Source organism: Astatotilapia calliptera, chromosome 20, assembly GCF_964374335.1.
Source record: "Astatotilapia calliptera chromosome 20, fAstCal68.1, whole genome shotgun sequence".
Lineage (NCBI taxonomy): Eukaryota > Metazoa > Chordata > Actinopteri > Cichliformes > Cichlidae > Astatotilapia > Astatotilapia calliptera.
The window spans coordinates 17,571,479-17,589,867 of NC_137441.1; the positions used below are offsets into that span (position 1 = coordinate 17,571,479).

At 41.8% G+C, this 18,389-nt stretch overlaps 1 protein-coding gene across 1 annotated transcript; it reads right to left on the reverse strand.

Annotated features, from left to right (window-relative positions):
* Positions 1-1,820: 1,820 nt before the first annotated feature.
* LOC113013104 (solute carrier family 2, facilitated glucose transporter member 1-like) lies at positions 1,821-18,361 on the reverse strand. The gene is made up of 10 exons (XM_026153722.2): positions 18,202-18,361; positions 15,807-15,899; positions 12,608-12,768; positions 12,240-12,480; positions 10,466-10,628; positions 9,953-10,140; positions 9,487-9,591; positions 3,814-3,915; positions 3,218-3,421; positions 1,821-2,587 (listed from the first exon to the last, which is right to left on the reverse strand). Exons 1-10 carry the CDS (start codon positions 18,217-18,219, stop codon positions 2,381-2,383), a joined length of 1,482 nt encoding a protein of 493 aa, XP_026009507.1. The 5' UTR covers positions 18,220-18,361; the 3' UTR covers positions 1,821-2,380.
* Between the last annotated feature and the right edge of the window lie 28 nt (positions 18,362-18,389).

Genomic DNA, 18,389 nt, shown 5'->3' on the forward strand with positions numbered 1-18,389 from the left:
GGCGCCCTTACTGCCAGCAAATGGGCAATAGAAAACCGATTGGTGCCTGTACCATTCCCAATATGTGCTGGCTGACGTCGGGGCAGCATGAGTACGAGCATTTTTTTATTTTTATTTTTTGCCGATGCCCGTGATGCCGCCCCCCACCACGATGCCGCTCCGGGCAACCGCCCGTGTCGCCCGTATCAAAAACTGCATACAGGTGACACACACTGAATGTAACGCTTTCAACAAATCCAAACAGACAAACCAACATCGCCCTTGCATGAGGATGCTGAGCATGATAGAAAAGGACAAAATAATTGGTTTTCGTTTGCCCACTTGCTGAGGAGTTGGGTAAAATGCAGACATGTACAGATACATACCCTGTGGTCATAATGTGAGATGAATGTGAATTGTACAGTCTACCCATTCCGGGTACTCCCAGTATTTCATTAACTGAACCTGTTCAACAAGTATGAGTGATGAGTGTTTCTAATCACCGTGTCCAGGCCCATCAAAAGAACTACAGGTCCCATCAGGTATACTTCTGCTGTGGTTGGCCCCCTGCCCCTAGAAGCTCTAAGGACCAGCAGGGGGAGCCGTGCAGCTCCAGAGAGCTCAGCTCTGCCTTGGAGCAGCATGTGAACCATGTAATTATACACGTAATGTTATATAAATGACAGTGACTTGACTTTGGTTAACACAAAAGGCCTATATTCAGGCATTTTCACAGTTCATGCTTGAGGTCTATTTGTTCACTTATAATAAAATAAACACATTTAAATGGGCCAAATATATTATTTGAATGTCTAAATATACGATATGGGTAAGATAATGTTGCTGAAAAAGATGTTTAATGTGTTTATGTAGATTAGTGGTCTCAGTAAATAGTTTCCTTCCCACACGCATTGATGTTTGCAGTGTTTTCTCTGACAACTGTAAAATACCTCTACAGCATGCTTGACTTTCACACTCAGTGTGTCCAACATGCTAACGTGTGTTAGCATGAGAATAGTGGTGTTTTCACTGTTATGTCTATTTTCTAGATAAAGGGAGCAATGTACTTAACATAGAGGAGAGAAACTGAAACACAAGTTTTGGTCCTGTAACGTTAGTATGGTATATTTAATGATATTATTTAAATATTTGAAAGCAGAACGGGAGGCAGAGTCTTAAGCTTTCAGCCCCCTCTTCTGTGGAACGAGCTTCCAGTTTGGATTCGGGAGACAGACACCCTGTCCCTGAACCCTGGTTCAGCTAAAGGTTTCTTCTAGTTTAAAGGAAGATTTTCTTTCCACTATTGCAAAGGTGCTTGAACAGAGGTGGCCATCTGGCTGTATTAATAAAGGGTCTTTACCTTAGGATACAAAATGGCTTGAGATCACTGTTGCTGTGATTTGGCACTGTATAAATAAGACTGAATTGGAAAATGAGTGATGGAGATCTAGCACTTCTATTTTTTGAATGTTTAATTAAAGTATTAATGTTTGGAATAGTTAGAGCTTTGTCATCATGGAGCTGAACAACATGTGTGTGGTTAGATTTAGGGACCAAAATAATTGGATAGGTTTCCCAGAGATTATAGTTGAGGGTAAAATCCATTTTTCAATATAAACCAAAGGCTAAGAAGACTAACTTCTTTTCAACAAGATTCTTCGTCTATGCTTTTTACTTGAATTGAAGGAAAAACATTTAAAAGCATTGGAGACTCTCCAAAGATATTCTGCAGGCAGAGTGGGAACATCGGGAGCGTACAGGGAAACGAAACACTAACATGCATTTGCAGTGAGGCCACACAATGCAGAAGTCAAGCTTCATGTATGTCACATCACATCCAGTGCCATTTTATAGGTATTAATTTAATAACTCAGAAAGACAAAAAAAATCAATTATTAAACTTTGTTAAGTTTCATTTTCTCTGTTTGACACACATGTAAACACATTTGTAGTTCTAACATATTACGTTTGACTAAAGTCTTAATTATTAAACAAAATCAAATGTATATAAAAAAGCACACAACCAAGATTTTCTGTCACCTATCAAACATGAAACAGTCCATCTAATGTTTTATATCATTAACTCCAAAACTGAAAGAGACGTGTGGGCAAAAAGAAAAAAAAGGTTCAAAACTCTATTTCCTGTAATAAATAAGGAGAGGGTTCTATATAGTGATTCCATATACTTAACCCGGCTTTTTTCTGTTACAAAATGACACTTGGTTCATTTTGAATGCCTACTGGGATGTCATTTTTACTAGTGACCAACAGTTTGCTGTGCTACAGATCAAGCCCATGGTAACTCTGTGTGAAAGCCCCTACACTGTGGATTACTGGCTCTAACATTAATGGATGAAATATCTAAAACATGGACAACAGTGGTCCCTACATGAACAAACTTTCAAAGATCAGGGTCATCCCCCCTCAGGGTGTTGAATTCTTCCGGGGCTGAGTACTTGTCAGATCCCTGACCTGCTGTCTGGCGGAAGCCCGCTGCAATCTCATCAAAAGTGCAGCCCTTAGTTTCTGGAACCTTGAAGTAGGTGAAGACGAAGAAGCCGAGCAGCAAGATGGTGAAGATGATGAAGACGTAGGGGCCACAGAGTTGCTGGATTAAAGGGAAAGGCTCAATTCTGTTGTTGTTGCAGACAACAAGCTAATAATTACATTATACATTATACATTTTATATATATATATATATATATATATATATATATATATATATATATATATACACATACATACATACATGTGTGTATATATATATATATATATATATATATATATATATATATATATATATATATATATATGTGTGTGTGTGTGTGTGTGTGTGTGTGTGTGTGTGTGTGTGTGTGTGTGTGTGTGTGTGTGTGTGTGTGTGTGTATGAATTGGAGCTATAGAAATTGAAATACAAATGGTCCGCAAGACACTCACAGAACAGGACTTTCCTAGACCGGTGCTGAGAGTGTATTGCTTGAATACCAAATTTATTTAAAAAAAAAAAATTGGCTCTTTGTCTTTTAAGGGCAGTCAATTCAAACTGAATTATGAATTCTGATTGGATCTTCTGTTGTTAGAGTGCATATTTACAGAGTTTTTATGTTCACCGGATTATACCTGTAGCCAACTGAATCTGTTGTTGTCTAATCCATGGAGCAAAAGCACTCAGTTGTACAACTGAAAATAGGAGCCCCAAAACAAACAAACAAAATTTTAAATAAAAGCTGTCTTACCTCAATGTACTGGAAGCACATCCCCACTAAGAAGTTGGCAGACCAATTGGAGAAACCAGCAACTGCAATGGCAGCAGGACGGGGCCCTTGGCTGAAGAGTTCAGCCACAATAAACCATGGGATGGGGCCAGGGCCAATTTCAAAAAAGGCTACAAAACTGAAGATGGCCACAATGCTAATGTAAGACATCCACTTTAGCTGGTCCTTAGAGCAAAGCATATCACAGAAAATGATCAGTTTCATGGTCTATTTTTTTTACATGGTCAGATTTTTATTACTCTTGATCTACAGCAGGGGTCCCCAATCCCAGTCCACGAGGGCCGGTGTCCCTGCAGGTTTTAGATCTCACCCTGGGTCAACACACCTGAATCACATGGTTAGTTAATTACCAGGCCTCTGGAGAACTTCAAGACATGTTGAGGAGGTAATTTAGCCTTTAAATCAGCTGTGATGGATCAGGGACACATCTAAAACCTGCAGGGACATCGGCCCTCGTGGTATGGGATTGGGGACCCCTGATCTACAGTAACATTGTAGCACTCCTACCCTTTAATTCAAAAGGCCTGCTTTCAGTAATGGTGACCACAAACACTTACCAACAATGCCATGGCCACGGTTAGAAAAACTGCTGAAACGGCCATTCCCATCAGACCAATGAGGTGAAGGGGTCTCCTGCCCATACGCTCCACCACAAACAACTACAAGACATACAGATGTTACAAAATGACAACATAAACCAAACATAATACCAGTATTCACAGTGGAGGCAATATCAATGGATCATAACTGTAATCCATTAATAAAAAATTTAATATTTAAAATGCCCAAAGGAAACCATCATAAAAACAGTAATATAATCATCTACTGTTCAACAGTACTTAAAAAATCCCCCAAAATATATGGAATAAAACTTAAAACTCATAAAACTCAGTGCAACATGATGTACCCACAACCCACGCAGCCAGTCCAGGCACTGGCAAAGATGGTAGCAGAGCTAGCCTCTATGCAGCAGAGCAGGTGGTGGTGAACCAGCACCAGCTTGAGATGCTACGTTCAGTCCAGTATTCTGTGTTGCTGAGAGGAATATATAGCGTTCTAGTAAGATGCCAAGGGGGTTCACGAGAGCCACAAGTGGACTTGGGCTTCACGCAAACCTTAATTCACCAAACCACAGATAGGACATGTCATGCCTGTGCTGCGCTCAGTGACTCGAGGTCATCGGACACTGACTCCAGCATATAATGACTCCATTATATGTTATAATGTTACACATTAAAAGCACAAGATTGTGCCAGAACTTCTGTGATGCCATATTTCATTTAATAAAATCAGATTTCCTTTCTCTTATTCATTGGGTAGTTTCACTTGGTGTTGGCTCTCTCTGCGACACAGTGTCACTTCCTGTTCCTGTTGCAATGCACAGTGGTGTTTTGTGTTGTTTATCTGTGTAGCCCATTTCATTGAAACTTTTAGATAACATCTTATTTCATATTATCCATCCATCAATCCATCCATCCATCCATCCATCCATCCATCCATCCATCCATCCATCCATCCATTAATCTTCTTCCACTTATCCGGGGCTTGGTAGCGGGGCAGCAGCCTAAGTAGAGAAGCCCAGACCTCCCTCAACCCCAGCCACCTCCTCTAGCTTGTCCGGTGGAACACTAAGGCAGCGGTCCCCAACCCCCGGGCCTCAGACCGGTACCGGTCCGTGAGTCGTTTGGTACCGGGCCGCGAGAGTTGAGGCTCAGGTATGAAATGTATAGTTTTCAGGGTTTTTATCGGTTTTCAGCGTTATTTTGTTATCGTTTTTATCATTTACTCTGTTTTCCTGGGTCTTTTCACGTGTGTTATGAATAAATTTTCTTTTTTTTCGGTACCGGTACTAGTTTTATTTTGTTGTATTTATCCGCGACACCTTAAAGGCCGGTCCATGAAAATATTGTCGGGCATAAACCGGTCCGTGGCGCAAAAAAGGTTGGGGACCGCTGCACTAAGGTGTTCCCTGGCCAGCCGAGAGATATAATCTCTCCAGTGTGTCTTGGGTGTGCACCGGGTCCCGTCCCGGTGAGACATGCCTGGAACACCGCACCCAGGAGGCGCCCAGGAGCAATGTTCCCTCTAAGCTGCGCGCATGCATAATTGCGCACTGGTGGCACGGTCTCTGCGCACAGAAAATCTAACCTGAATTGAAATTAAAATTAATACTTTAACAATTCTGTTTTGCAGTGTTAGTCAGTGAGTGACTGGCTGCTCCAGTATGGGATTAGAACGATGTCACCTTATCCCATAGTCCAGCCAATTATGCGATTCACATTCGTATATAGGCAGCTAATCAACTTCGTCTATGACAGCGTCCTTATGTGCCGACACCGGTGCTTTAGCTAGCAAAGCGGCGTGGCTGATGTGGAGTGAAGCCACGTAAATGACAACGTGTACAACTATTGGAGATGTGAGCAGGACAGACAGAACAATTGACGGAAAATGTGTTGACTTTACCAGTTTTTAAATTGTGTTGATAGGCCACGTAAAACCAAAGATAAAAATATATGCAATGTTTGGTTTTCTTCCTGAATACTATCATTGTTTATATTTACTGCGGGAAGAAACGGTCAAAGCCAAATCCAAGAAAAACCCCCACCCTTTCCTATTGGTCGTAAAATGTACCATGTCGACCAATCAGAAAATGTTATGGCAACATGGCACATAGTTGTTTATGGAGGGGGAAGTTTTAGGAGTGACTGCGGTGTTTTGAGATGTGAGAGATTTGCGACATTTAGGGAAAATCTTGTGCAGTTAGTGTGTAGTGTAGTAAATAGTTTTGTTGTGTGTGTCAGAACAATACCGCGACTACTGAATGTTACAGGTGTTACAGGAGTGATACATCTCCTGTTGTCAGGCCTGCAGGTATCAGGCTTTTGATGTTCTCCTTTATCTCATAGTGGACAGAAATTATTTTTGGAGTGGCACAAATAATTTGTGTGGCATCAAATTTGATGCAGAACAGCTGATTGTTCTGTAAATAGTTTAAAATGTTTATTTTAAAAAACGCCTTGGCTGCATTTTTAGGTAAACTGCTGCAAAAAACTTTGTTGTTTGCATAACTCAGTTACTTTTTTGAAGAAGTAACTATATAATTAATTGCCCAGCATTGCTCATTATATCTGTATCTATGAAGCGCCTTGAGGCGACTTTTGTTGTGATTTGGCGCTATATAAATAAAATTGAATTGAATTGAATATGCTGTATTTTGCAGACAGAGAGCTACAGGACTCTCTCCCAGACCACAGACTCATAATACAAGTCAGAGCTTTATAAAAAAAGAAAGAAAGAAAGAAAGAAAGGAAGGAAGAAAGAAAGAAAGAAAGAAAGAAAGAAAGAAAGAAAGAAAGAAAGAAAGAAAGAAAGAAAGAAAGTTTTGTTTTCAAAATTGGAGTTCAAGTTATTTTTACTTGTAATAGTGTTAACATACTACACAGGTCATGAACAAGATTTTTTTTAAATTCTCATTGTAAGTGGACTAAAGCAGTTAATTAAAAGTAGTCTAACATAAATGTAAATGCTGTAATTTGATTATTTTAATAAACCATGTAACTTGGATGGATTCGATGCGGCGTGTCCACAGTGCACACGTCTAATGTTGCTCACAGTGGTCCAAGGGACCGCTCAGGGAGTTAGTTAAATTAGAGGAAACATTGCCCAGGAGGCATCCTTGTCAGATGCCTGAACCACCTCAACTGGCTTCTTTCAATGTGGAGGAGCAGCGGCTCTACTCTGGGCCCCTCTCTGGTGACTGAACTTCTCACCCTATCCCTAAGGGAGAAGTCAGCCACCCTTCAGAATAAGCTCATTTCCGCTGCTTGTATACGCGATATCATTCTTTCGGTCACTACCCACAGCTCCTGACCATAGGTGAGGGTAGGGGCGTAGATCGACCGGTAAATTGAGGGCTTCGCTTTTACGCTCAGCTCTCTCTTCACCACAACAGACCGGTACAGCATCTGCATCACTGCAGCCGCAGCACCAATCCATCTGTTGATCTCCAGTTCCCTTCTTCCCTTCTTAAAAATGGGGACCACCACCCCGGTCTGCAGTCCAGGGGTACTGCCCCTGACCTCTACACAACATTGCAGGGGCGTGTCAGCCAGGACAGCCCTACAACATTCAGAGCCTTCAGGAACTCAGGGCGGACCTCATGCACACCAGGGGCTCTGCCACTAAGGAGTTGTTTAACTGCCTCAGTGACCTCACCCCCCAAAATTGGCAGGTCACCTCCCTCATCCCCAGACTCTGCTTCCTCCTCGTAAGACATGTCAGTGGGATTGAGGAGGTCCTTCCACCGCCCAACAATTTTCGCAGTCGAAGTCAGTAGCGCTCCACCAGCACTATACGCAGTACCGCATACAGCCTCCTGAGTCGCCTGACAGTTTGCCAGGATCTCTTCGAGGCAGTCTGAAAGTCTTTTTCCATGGCCTCTTCGAACTCCTCCCACACCTGAGTATTTGCTTCAGCCACTGCCGGAGCCACATTCCACTTGTCCTATTGGGCTAGCCAAGCCCAATAGGACTCCTTCGTCAGCCTCGTGGCTCCCTTCACCTCTGGTGTCCACCATTTGGTTCAGGGGTTACAACGACAGGCACCAACCACCTTGCGGCCACAGCACAGTTAGCACAGCCTGCTAGGCGTTCACAGCACACCCTCACTATACGTTTAGGTGCACCGGGTCTGTCCAGTGTTCTCCCCCGTCGTCTAATCCAACTCACCACCAGGTGGTGTTCAGTTGACAGATCAGCCCCTCTCTTTACCCGAGTGTCGAGAACATATGGCCGCAGCTCTGGTGATATGATTACAGAATCGATCATCAACCTGCAGCCTAGAGCGTCCTGGTGCCACGTGCACTTTGGACACTCTTATGTTCGAACATGGTGTTCGTTATGGCCAAACTGTGGTTTGCACAGAAGTCCAATAACAAAACATCACTTGGGTTCAGATCACGCCCCTCCAGTTCTCGCTGTCGTTACCCACGTGAGCATTGAAGTCCCCCATTAGGACAACAGGCGGAGCATCTTCCAGCACCCCACCCAGGGACTCTAAAAAGGCTGGGTACTCTGAGCTGCCACTCAGCGCATAAGCGCAGATGACAGTCAGGACCTGTTCCCCGACCCAAAGGTGCAGGGAACAAACCCTCTCATCCACCGGGAGGAACCCCAACATACAGGCAGTAAGCCAAGGAGATATTAAAATACCAGGGGACTGGTTTCAGAGCCCAAGCCATGCATTGAGGTGAGCCTGACTATATCTAGCCAGGAACATTCAACCTCACGGACATGTCCCAAATGCCAGTCTTGGATCAGTCCACCAGGGCCTCCACTCCTGGCCGCCGCCCACCACACAATGCACACGACCCCCTATGGCGCCTCCTGCGGGTGGTGGACTTGCAGGAGGATGGCGCCTTTAAATAACATGTATTTTTATTATTATTGTTATTATTATAGTTTAATCTTCATGTGCCTTATTCAAAGCACACTCTCTGTTGAATCTATCTAATATTCACAGTATTCATTCACTGTGACTTTAGGGATTTGTCAGCTTAGCTTAGTTCATAACCAACTAGCTAGCTGCACTTTCCTGCTCAGTGTGTTACATGTTTAGGTACTCAGCCTTCCTTAGTATAAATGATACATTTAATAAATGTAGCCAGTTTACAGCTCTGGAGGCTAAAAAGAACACCGCGGTATACCAAAATCTTTTCTCTTCCTTAATCATTTTTCCCAGCTATCCACCTGGTATTGGTTTAGGTCTTCCACGAGAATTCCTTCCTCCTGTGTGTTTTTCCAACATTGCTCAGTATTAGCTCTTCATGGGTCTGCTCTTGTACTATTGTTCCCATGCAGCTGGGACTGTACCCTGGATAGGTCTTTGGAGGACAGGCTATTTATTCTTTTGACCTCTGGTATTTTGTTTGGCAGTTTATAGATCCTCAGTTATGTACAGTTATGTATCTTATTCATACAGGACCTGTTTTCTAATGATACTGTTGCACACCTCTGTTAGCCGCCTACCCTCCGACCGAGATTCTCTCATTCTGGAATATAAAATTCCCCTCTCGTCCCTGTAGGCAGTCTATCCTTAAGGCCTGGGTCCTCTACCAGAGGCCTGGGAGCTTGTGCAGTATTTTAGCTGTTCCTAGGATATATATAGGATTTATATATGTATATATACATAGAGCTTATTTTTTTGTTTCAACTTGTTCTTTTGCAACTTACAGAAACAACTGTGAATGCAGTGTTGACCACTCCTGTGCCGATAGTTGCATAGACAGGCTGGGACACGCCTGCTCGCTCAAAGATCATAGTTGAGTAGTAGAACACCTACAGAAGATGACAGACACAAGACACAGGTGCGATACTTGAACTTTATATCTTTCTGTGCATGAATTTCTTCTCTACACCTTGCACTTCAACTCGAATGCACTGTTAATGAATAATGATTTCAAGAACATGAGTTATGACTAATCATTTTAGTAGTAGTAGTAGTACAGTAGTAGTAGCAGTAGTTCATGTTACTAAATAGGATCTCATTACTTAATGGTGGTTAAAGTTATTGTTTAGGTCATTTGTAATCTATGTAGCTTAAGAGATGTAAAACATTTTATCTTATACCCTTTGTTTTATACTCGATGGCATTCACTACAATAGAATGCACAAGTTCTCTTTTGCTCATTTGACTTACAGCATTGATACCAGACAGTTGCTGTGACAGCTGCAGCATGATGGCAACAAAGATGGGCTGGCGGTACACGGGGGAGCGGAAAAGTTCAGGGATGGTCACCTTCTTTTCCTTCATCATCTGCTGGCTCTCCTCCTTCATCTCCTCCATTTCCTCACTCACGTCATCAGTACCCCGTAGTTTAATTAGGACTGGAAGACAGTAGTTATTTCTATGATGTTATGTTACAACTGTCTAGCAGTATATTAGATGGTTTTGGCAGAAATTGTGTGGATAAAAGAAGATTTATTTGTGTAACTTGAGATATAGGTGTTGTTTACAATGAGTCTCTATTGTGTATTTGAGTGTCTATGTGTGTATTCTTCTGTGTTTATTCTAATGAATAGCAATTTTTAGTTTTAGACATTGGGAGTCAGGACATTTGAGAACATGCCTGCCTCTTTGTACTGTAATCTATAATCCCCAAATGTTCCTGTTTGATTGCATTTGATTTTTTCGACAGTGTGTTCATCTTACCGCCGCGGGCTTTGTTCTCCTCATTGCAGTTGATGAGGAGGTATCGGGGGCTCTCAGGACAGAGAGGCAACAGGACACATTGCAGCACAGATGGTAGCAGAGTAAAACCCAGTAGGAGGGGCCATAGGGATGCATTCCCCATGATGGATTCAAGCCCAAAAATCTAAACAATGTATACAATAGACTCCTTATTTGAAAGCCCCTTTCAGACTTGGAATATACACAACAGTAAATTAGTAACGACATCAAATGCTTGAAGTGTCAGCATTTATATATTTTTTAAAAATTAAATTCCCCTCTCGTCCCTGCGGGCGGTCTATCCTTCAAACTCGGGTCCTCTACGAGAGGCCGGGGAGCTTGAGGGTCCTGCACAGTATCTTAGCTGTTTCTGGGTCTGTGCTCTTCTGGATAGAGATCTCCAGTGTTGTTCCTGGGATCTGCTGGAGCCACTCGCCGAGCTCGGGAGTGACTGCATGTAGTGCTCTGATTACCACTGGGACCACATCTTCTCCAGCTCTTCTCTGAGCCCTTGGTACTTCTCAAGCTTCTTGTGTTCCTTCTTCTTAATCTTGCTGTCATTTGGTATCTCTACGTCTATCACTACAGCTGTCTTCTTCTGCTTGTCCACTGAGTTCCTGATGAAGGCTTTTAGGGTCCTGTTGATCTTGTATAGTTCCAGGATCCAGGTATGGGGCATCGAGTCATAGGGCTTCTTGTAATCAATCCTGGCAGTGCATAGGTTGGTCAGTCTTGCAGTCTTGGCTGACTGCTCGGTCTACCAGTAGCTGGTATTTTGTGCCTCTGGTATTCTTACCAATTCCTTTCTCTGCCCTGCTAATGTATTGACCCATGTGCCTATCCAGCTTAGCCACTATGATGCCTGACAAGAACCCCCATGTGGTACTGAGGCAGATTATTGGCTGGTAATTGGATGGGACTGGTTTCTTCTGGGGGTATTTGAGGATCAGGACTGTCCGGCCTTCGGTTAGCCATTCTGGGTGTCTCTCATCCACTAGCAGCTGGTTCATTTCTGCAGCCAGACGCTTGTGGAGTGCAGTCAGCTTCTTCAGCCAGTAGGCGCGAACTATGTCGGTGCTGTCTGACTCTTCATATTGGAGAATCTTGGGTGTCTGCCAGTGTGATGGTTACTGGACCCTGTTCAGGGAGGTTGCTGTGGTCTTCTCTTAGATCCACTAGCCACTGAGCATTGCTGCTATGTGTTGCGTCCTTCTCCCATATGCTCTTCCAGTATTGTCCCATCTCCAACCTTGGTGGTGCTGTTCTACTGTTTACCTGGAAGTTACTAAAATTATCTACAGTATAGTTGTGTCTTATCCTGTAGAAACTGCAGTGTTGTCAATGCGTTGCCAGGCCTTCACTGCAGCTGCCTTGTTTGTTGGCATCTGTGCCTTCATTTTGTCTTCATTAACTAGAAAGCACAATCTATTGGATTGAAATCAGGTGACTTTCTTGGTCATAGCGAATACAGTTTCTTTGCCTTGAATAACACTTGGGTGGCTTTTGCGGTCTACACTGCGAAACAATGCACGTGGATAATGAATATTTTTACAGCATTTAGCTGAATGTGAGCAGAGTATAGCCCTGTAACACTGGACTCTCCTGTGGTGGTGTGCAGAGTGTACAGAGGCAAAAATCACAAAAAATATGTCATTATCTAGGAACTTATGAAAGTGATTATACGCATTATTAATCAACTGTTACTCAAACTGGTAAATGGTGGGAGTATTTGTGGTTAAAAATGTAAGGCTCTCACCTGTGCCATGAGAATGCCGATCACTACACCAAGCTGATGCAGCGTTCCTAATGCTCCCCGGAGAGATGTGGGTGAGATTTCCTCAATGTACATGGGCACAAAACCAGTGGACAGGCCAGAATAGACACCCACAATTAAACGTCCAATAACGAGCATCTCAAAGGAAGCAGCCAATTTGGAGAATCCCATAAATATTGCAGAAATGAATGCAAGCACATTGGCCATGAGCATGGAGTTCCTCCTTTAAAAAATAATTTACCATAAATGCTCTTTAATAAGAAAACTTTAAAAAAAATTTAATTTTTAAATTTAATTTAAAAAAAAATATGGATGTATATAGATCTTGTTAGCAACGGAGAGAGTCATACCTGCCAAAGCGGTTAACAAAGAGACCGACAGAAAAGGAGCCAAACATCCCTCCCACAGAGAAGATGGCCACAGAGAGAGACCACAGAGCTGTTAGAGTGGTCTGAGGGATGGGCTCTGAAAACCTGCTGCTCCATGTCTCATTGTAGAAGCTCTCAATGATCTAAAACATAAAACAGTACGCAGTAACAGTCTTATTGTAAGACACATAAAGACAGATTAAAGTAAAGTGAAGTAGCTCTTATGTACACAACAGCACTTTAATCCCAACTTTTGCTTAGTGACCCTTGGTGATTTAATACTTTACGCTCAGGGTGAAATACGAAGACAAATATTGGATACGCTGCGTTGTCATTTAATTTCCAGAGTCTAATATTTCCAACTCTTTCAGACTTCATGACTTGGGTGGTCTTTAACTTTCTCTCCAGAACTTTCATCAACAGGTCATATGTAAGAGTAATACAGTCAGTCATTATCCTTCTGATACCATTCTAACTTGGTGAACATGATACCTCATGCGCATGTATGTAGCTACATTCATGTCACGGCCTGCAAAGGCAGACCGTGTGGAGTGTGTGAGGAGGACTAGGTGCAGACGCAGACGAGGAGCCAAAACTAAACTTGAACAAAAAGCGAGCCTTTATTTTGGGGTTGAAACTCACAAACATAAAACACAACAAACAAAATGAGGGAAAATCTAAACACACACTGGGAAAACCATGACTTTTACTATGACTGAAACAAGATAATGACTATGAGAACTGTGACATGATGGAGGTAACGCAGAACACAGATACAGAACAAAGGAAGACAGAGGACTTAAACACACACATAAGGTTATTAGGGGAAATGGAGGCACATGGAAAAACAGCTGACAAGAATGAACTTAATGATGCCACAGTGGAAGTGAAACTAAAACAATGAACATGGACCCCAAGACCCCCTCAAAGTAAAACAGGAACCATAAAAAGACGCAGACATGACATGACAGATTAGATACACTAACCAATAAGGGAGACTAAAACACAGGGGTGAGCCACAAGGGGAACCTGATAAACCATGAACTGTAACCTAGGTGTGGCAGAATTTAGCTAGATAAGCTGAAATGAAGAACACAAATGAATAACAAAATACAAAGAAACTCACAAACACTGGGACCCAGTGACAATTTAAAGATGATTTTTCTTCAGCCTTAACCTCCTAAGACCCAAAGTCTTCCACAGCATGCATTTTTAATTTCTTTTTGATATTTGGGCATATTGGGGCCCGATAAATGTAAAAACAAAGAATTACCAGATTTTTTTTTTTTTTACCTGATTTTTGTTTCTAAGAAAAATGAGAGCCACAAATGAGGATATTCGTTTAAAATTTCGATAGAACAGTGGCAGTATAATGTCCTTGCAAGTGGATATCAGGCCATTGTAGAGCAAAATTGAGTATTTTGGTCTAAATAACCCAAAATGTGATGTCCAAATATGTGGACGCAGGGTTCTAGGAGGTTAAAGCAGTTCTGGCTAAATGTCAGGTAACTCAGGAGGGGTGCTCTACTCACACTGTATAGTATAGGCACCGCGGACTTCAACCGAGGATCAGTGGTACAGTAAAATCAGTGGTATGGAAGGAATACTTCTTCTTCTTCATTTAATCCTTAGTTATATTTATTATCTGTCTTTCTTGCACAGTTGTAGAATTCTTCCTGTTAAAAAGCGTTTTTCCTTCCCACTGTTGCCAAGTGCTTGCTCAAAGTGGGTTTACTGACCATTGCAGTTTTCTCTGTATTAATGTAGGGTCTTCACCTTACAATATGAAGCACCTTGGGGCAACTGTTGTGTTTTGGTGCTATATGATTGGGATTGAATTCAGTCTGACTTGTTTACAGTGAGTCTTTGTCACCACTTTGTTCAGAATTTTTATGGGTAGAATTTGTAGGTGGAGCCAAGTGGCAGCAGGCTTCTACTTTGGTAGACGCCTTCTACAGGATCTTGTGGCTGCTTTTTGTAGATGACATGGTTCTCTTGCCTTAACCAGGTGGTGGCTTGAAGCAGCGGGAAAGAGAATCAGCACCTCCAAATGTGACTCCATGGTTCTCAGCAGGAAAAGGGTAGAATGCCCACTCAGGGTCGGGAAGTTGTTGGCTCATGTGGAGAAGTTTAAGTATTTCTGGTTCTTGGTCACATGTAAGGGGGGAGGTAATGAGATTCCACACCACTGCAGATTTGAGTGCTTTACTGGTCTGTTGAGATGAAGAGCGCTGAGTAAAGCTGTCAATTTACCGGTCACTCTATGTCCCTACTCTCACTGATGGCATCAAGCTCTGGGTAATGACCGATAGAATCGGATTGCAGATACACACAGTAAAAATTAGTTTTCTGCAATCAGCGTTAGAGATAAGGTGAGAAGTTCAGTCATTCAGGAGAGACCCAGAGTGTAACATGGTACACTAATGTGCCTGTTTTAATTCATCTCCATATTATTGTGTGAAGTTGCACTGGGTTGGGAGTATGTGTGTGTGTGTGTGTGTGTGTGTGTCACATTTCTGGTGAGCCAATGGCTGTAATGTGGTTGGACTACTAGGCAGGTGTAATTGATTGCACTGATACACTGGTCTACTTATAGCCCACACTACAAACACTGCTGTGTTATTTTGTCTCTCTGTGCAGGTATGTAATGTGATGAAACCGGATATATTTGGGATGGATGGGTTTTGTGCTATGAATTATATAGTGGAGGTGTTATTTTGTCTCTCTGTGCAGGCCAGGGCCTATGATATGCCACAGCTTAAAGGCAGCAGAGTTGCAGAGGCTGGAGTGACCACTGGCTATCTACTTGCAGGGTGGTGGGTCTCAGAGGACAACTGCTAACCCTGCTGAAGTCATCGTGTGGAGTGCAACTGGCATTGTGATTTCATAAAAATGTTCTTTTAAGTCATCGGAGCTTTTCACTATGTGTTAACAGCATTTAACACTGACGCGTTTGTTTGAGATGGGAATGTTTAAGCCACATAAATTAATACATGTGAAAACAGTAAATATACCACATGGATTCAGCTTCAAAACCTTAACTGAAAAAAAAAAAGAGTTGATCTTCATCAGTGAAACTAACTACTGTATCGCTATTCTAATTCCATTTGTTCTCACACATTTTCAAATATGTATATTTTTTCCTCCTTTACATTCTTCATTCAGACAATGAAACTCTCACATTTTGAGGAGCATTGATGACGCCAGTATTGTAGCCAAACTGAAGCGAGCCAATCACAGCTGTCCCTACTGTGATCATCAGCTGGGGCGTCACCTATTGTTATAAGACAGAAAGAGAAGATTGATAATTACTGTTGGAAGAGGAAAAATCCCTTTTTAATCATGTTACAACCCTCCTAAAACTGTGTGTGGGTAAAAAGATCAAATTTGGAGCTCTCTTGAAGCAATTTTTTATTCTATTAACTTTATCACTTGATAACATTCATTTCTCTCGATCATTTTGATTCATGCAAAAGTTACATTTTCTTTTGATATTTTGTAGTTATGTAGCACTTTATTTCTCTAGCTGCAAAACTCGTTCATGCATCAGCACAGCATTTTCAATATATGCCTTTGCTTTGTCTACGATTCACACACTCACTGATGGATGGATTGTGGAAACATGGTGTACAGTATCTTGCCCAGGAGCAAGGGATCAAAGCATCAATCTTCCATTTAGAAGAAAACCTGCACTACCTTGACTGGTTAAGTCAGGTTTTACCAGGCTGCTACTCGTTTTCCCGTACTCTCTTGGAAACAGAAATCAGCAACAGCTGATTGCTCTGACTGTTGTGGTACCCAGAATGAGGATCGTAATCCTGGAGGAACTTCATAGCAAACAATGAGATTTCAATCGAGCTGTTTCAGCAAGCATCATCAGGAATGTGAGGTGTATATTTAACAAAATGGACAAACTTAGTGAGCTGATCAAACCCCAGAGAGCACATCAGAGTGACAGAAGTGTTTCATGGAGGACTGAAGTATTGCAGTTAGATGCTGACACTCAGACATGGCTTCAAGACTTTTTAGGTGAACAAAGAGGTTATTTTGGATTATTAGAAGAAATGCAGAAGAATTGCACTGTAGTTCTAATTGAAATATTGTGTAAACTTTGAATGGATGGATGCAGGATGTTTATCGTTGATGGATTAATCCCTGATGCATCGATTGGCATGTGTAAATATATCTATTGATCTGGTTAGTTAAGTAGCAGAGGGGGTGGTTAATCAGGTTCAGCTACTTTGGTGTTAATGAAATTAACAACAGGTGCACTAGAGGGGCAGCACTGAGACAACTCCCAAAATATGAATACATCTGTCCCTCTTCATATTCTCTGACTATTTTTGATTAGTTTTACATTTGCCTAGGGTCAGTGCAACCACTGGTAGCATGAGGAAACCTGGACCCCACAGAGGTTGAACAGGCAGTTCACCTCCTCCAGGATGGTACAAACAAGGCAAACAAGGTTTGCTGTGTCTCCCTGAACAGACTCAAGAGCATACAGGGGAGCTGGACATGTTCATAGAAGGTAAAAACCCATCAGCAGTACTGGTATCTGCCTCTTTCTGCAAGCAGGAACTGGGTGAGTGCTGCCATAGTCCTACAAAATGACCACCAGAAGGCCAGTAATGTCTCCCACCAACCAGTGACTTCAGTGGTGCCCTGTTCTTTTCACTTTGATTTGTTTTCACTGATCTCATCCATCTGTAGGCTGATACTTTTACCTTCCATTTAACAATATGACATCCTGTGTTTCTTGACTTGTTTTCAAAGTGTTATCAGTGTAGATGAAAGCATTGTATCATTGTGTATGTGACAGGGTGAAGGAAAGAAATTAATAATAATAGTAATTATAATAAAGTTTGTTTTATATAGTTTATATTTATTTGTGTGCTTGCTCTTTCATTTGCAGGGCTATAGCTTCTAAGCTAACTATTATTATAGCTAAGCCTGTAATAAAATTAAAGTCTAATCCCTGTCATGTCAGGAGTGCTGCTTCTGCTGTACAGTCAAATACATCAGCATATATAGTACGAATGTACACAGATCCTATGATGTGTAACACAACTTTACACAAGATTGCATGGCATGCTGTATAAAAGTACTTAAATCCTTAAACGCAGACCATCTTAAAAAACTACTAATCCACATATTAATGCATCAATTTTACTTCTTTACTGACAGTTTAAGACTGATCAAACTTTATTATTTTACATAAATTTTGAATCACTTGTTGTAAAACAGTGTTTATGCAAAACATTTGTAAGACAAAGACTAAATTTATCTTCTGTTGCTACTATCTCACGGTGTAATAAGAAAATGGAAGCACTGCTTACAGCTGTAAGAAAAGGAGTAGAAGTCCTGACTGTGCTGCTGAATTTAGGTCAAACACACCATTAAAACATCCTAATTTTTATATCTGAAGTTATTGTTTCACTCACTATGACATGGTGTCTGCTGTGAAAACGTGCTGCCACATAATGGATTAAACACTGGAGCCTTTTAATTGTATTCCTGACCTATTTCTTTTTTCAACAAACAAAATCTTCATCCTGTATGAATCAAGCAGCAGTTACCTTGCCACTGCACTCCATGGCAGCCCACAAAATCCAAAATCCGGATTGTCAGTAATCAGTCAGGTAATTTACTATCTACAATAAAACAGTGCTCATGATGTTGCCTGCTAGACTTGAGTCCTAAATCAGTGTAAACAAATCTTTTTCAGTTCCTTCCTCCATTCACCTGCAGCAGTAAGCAGCTTAGT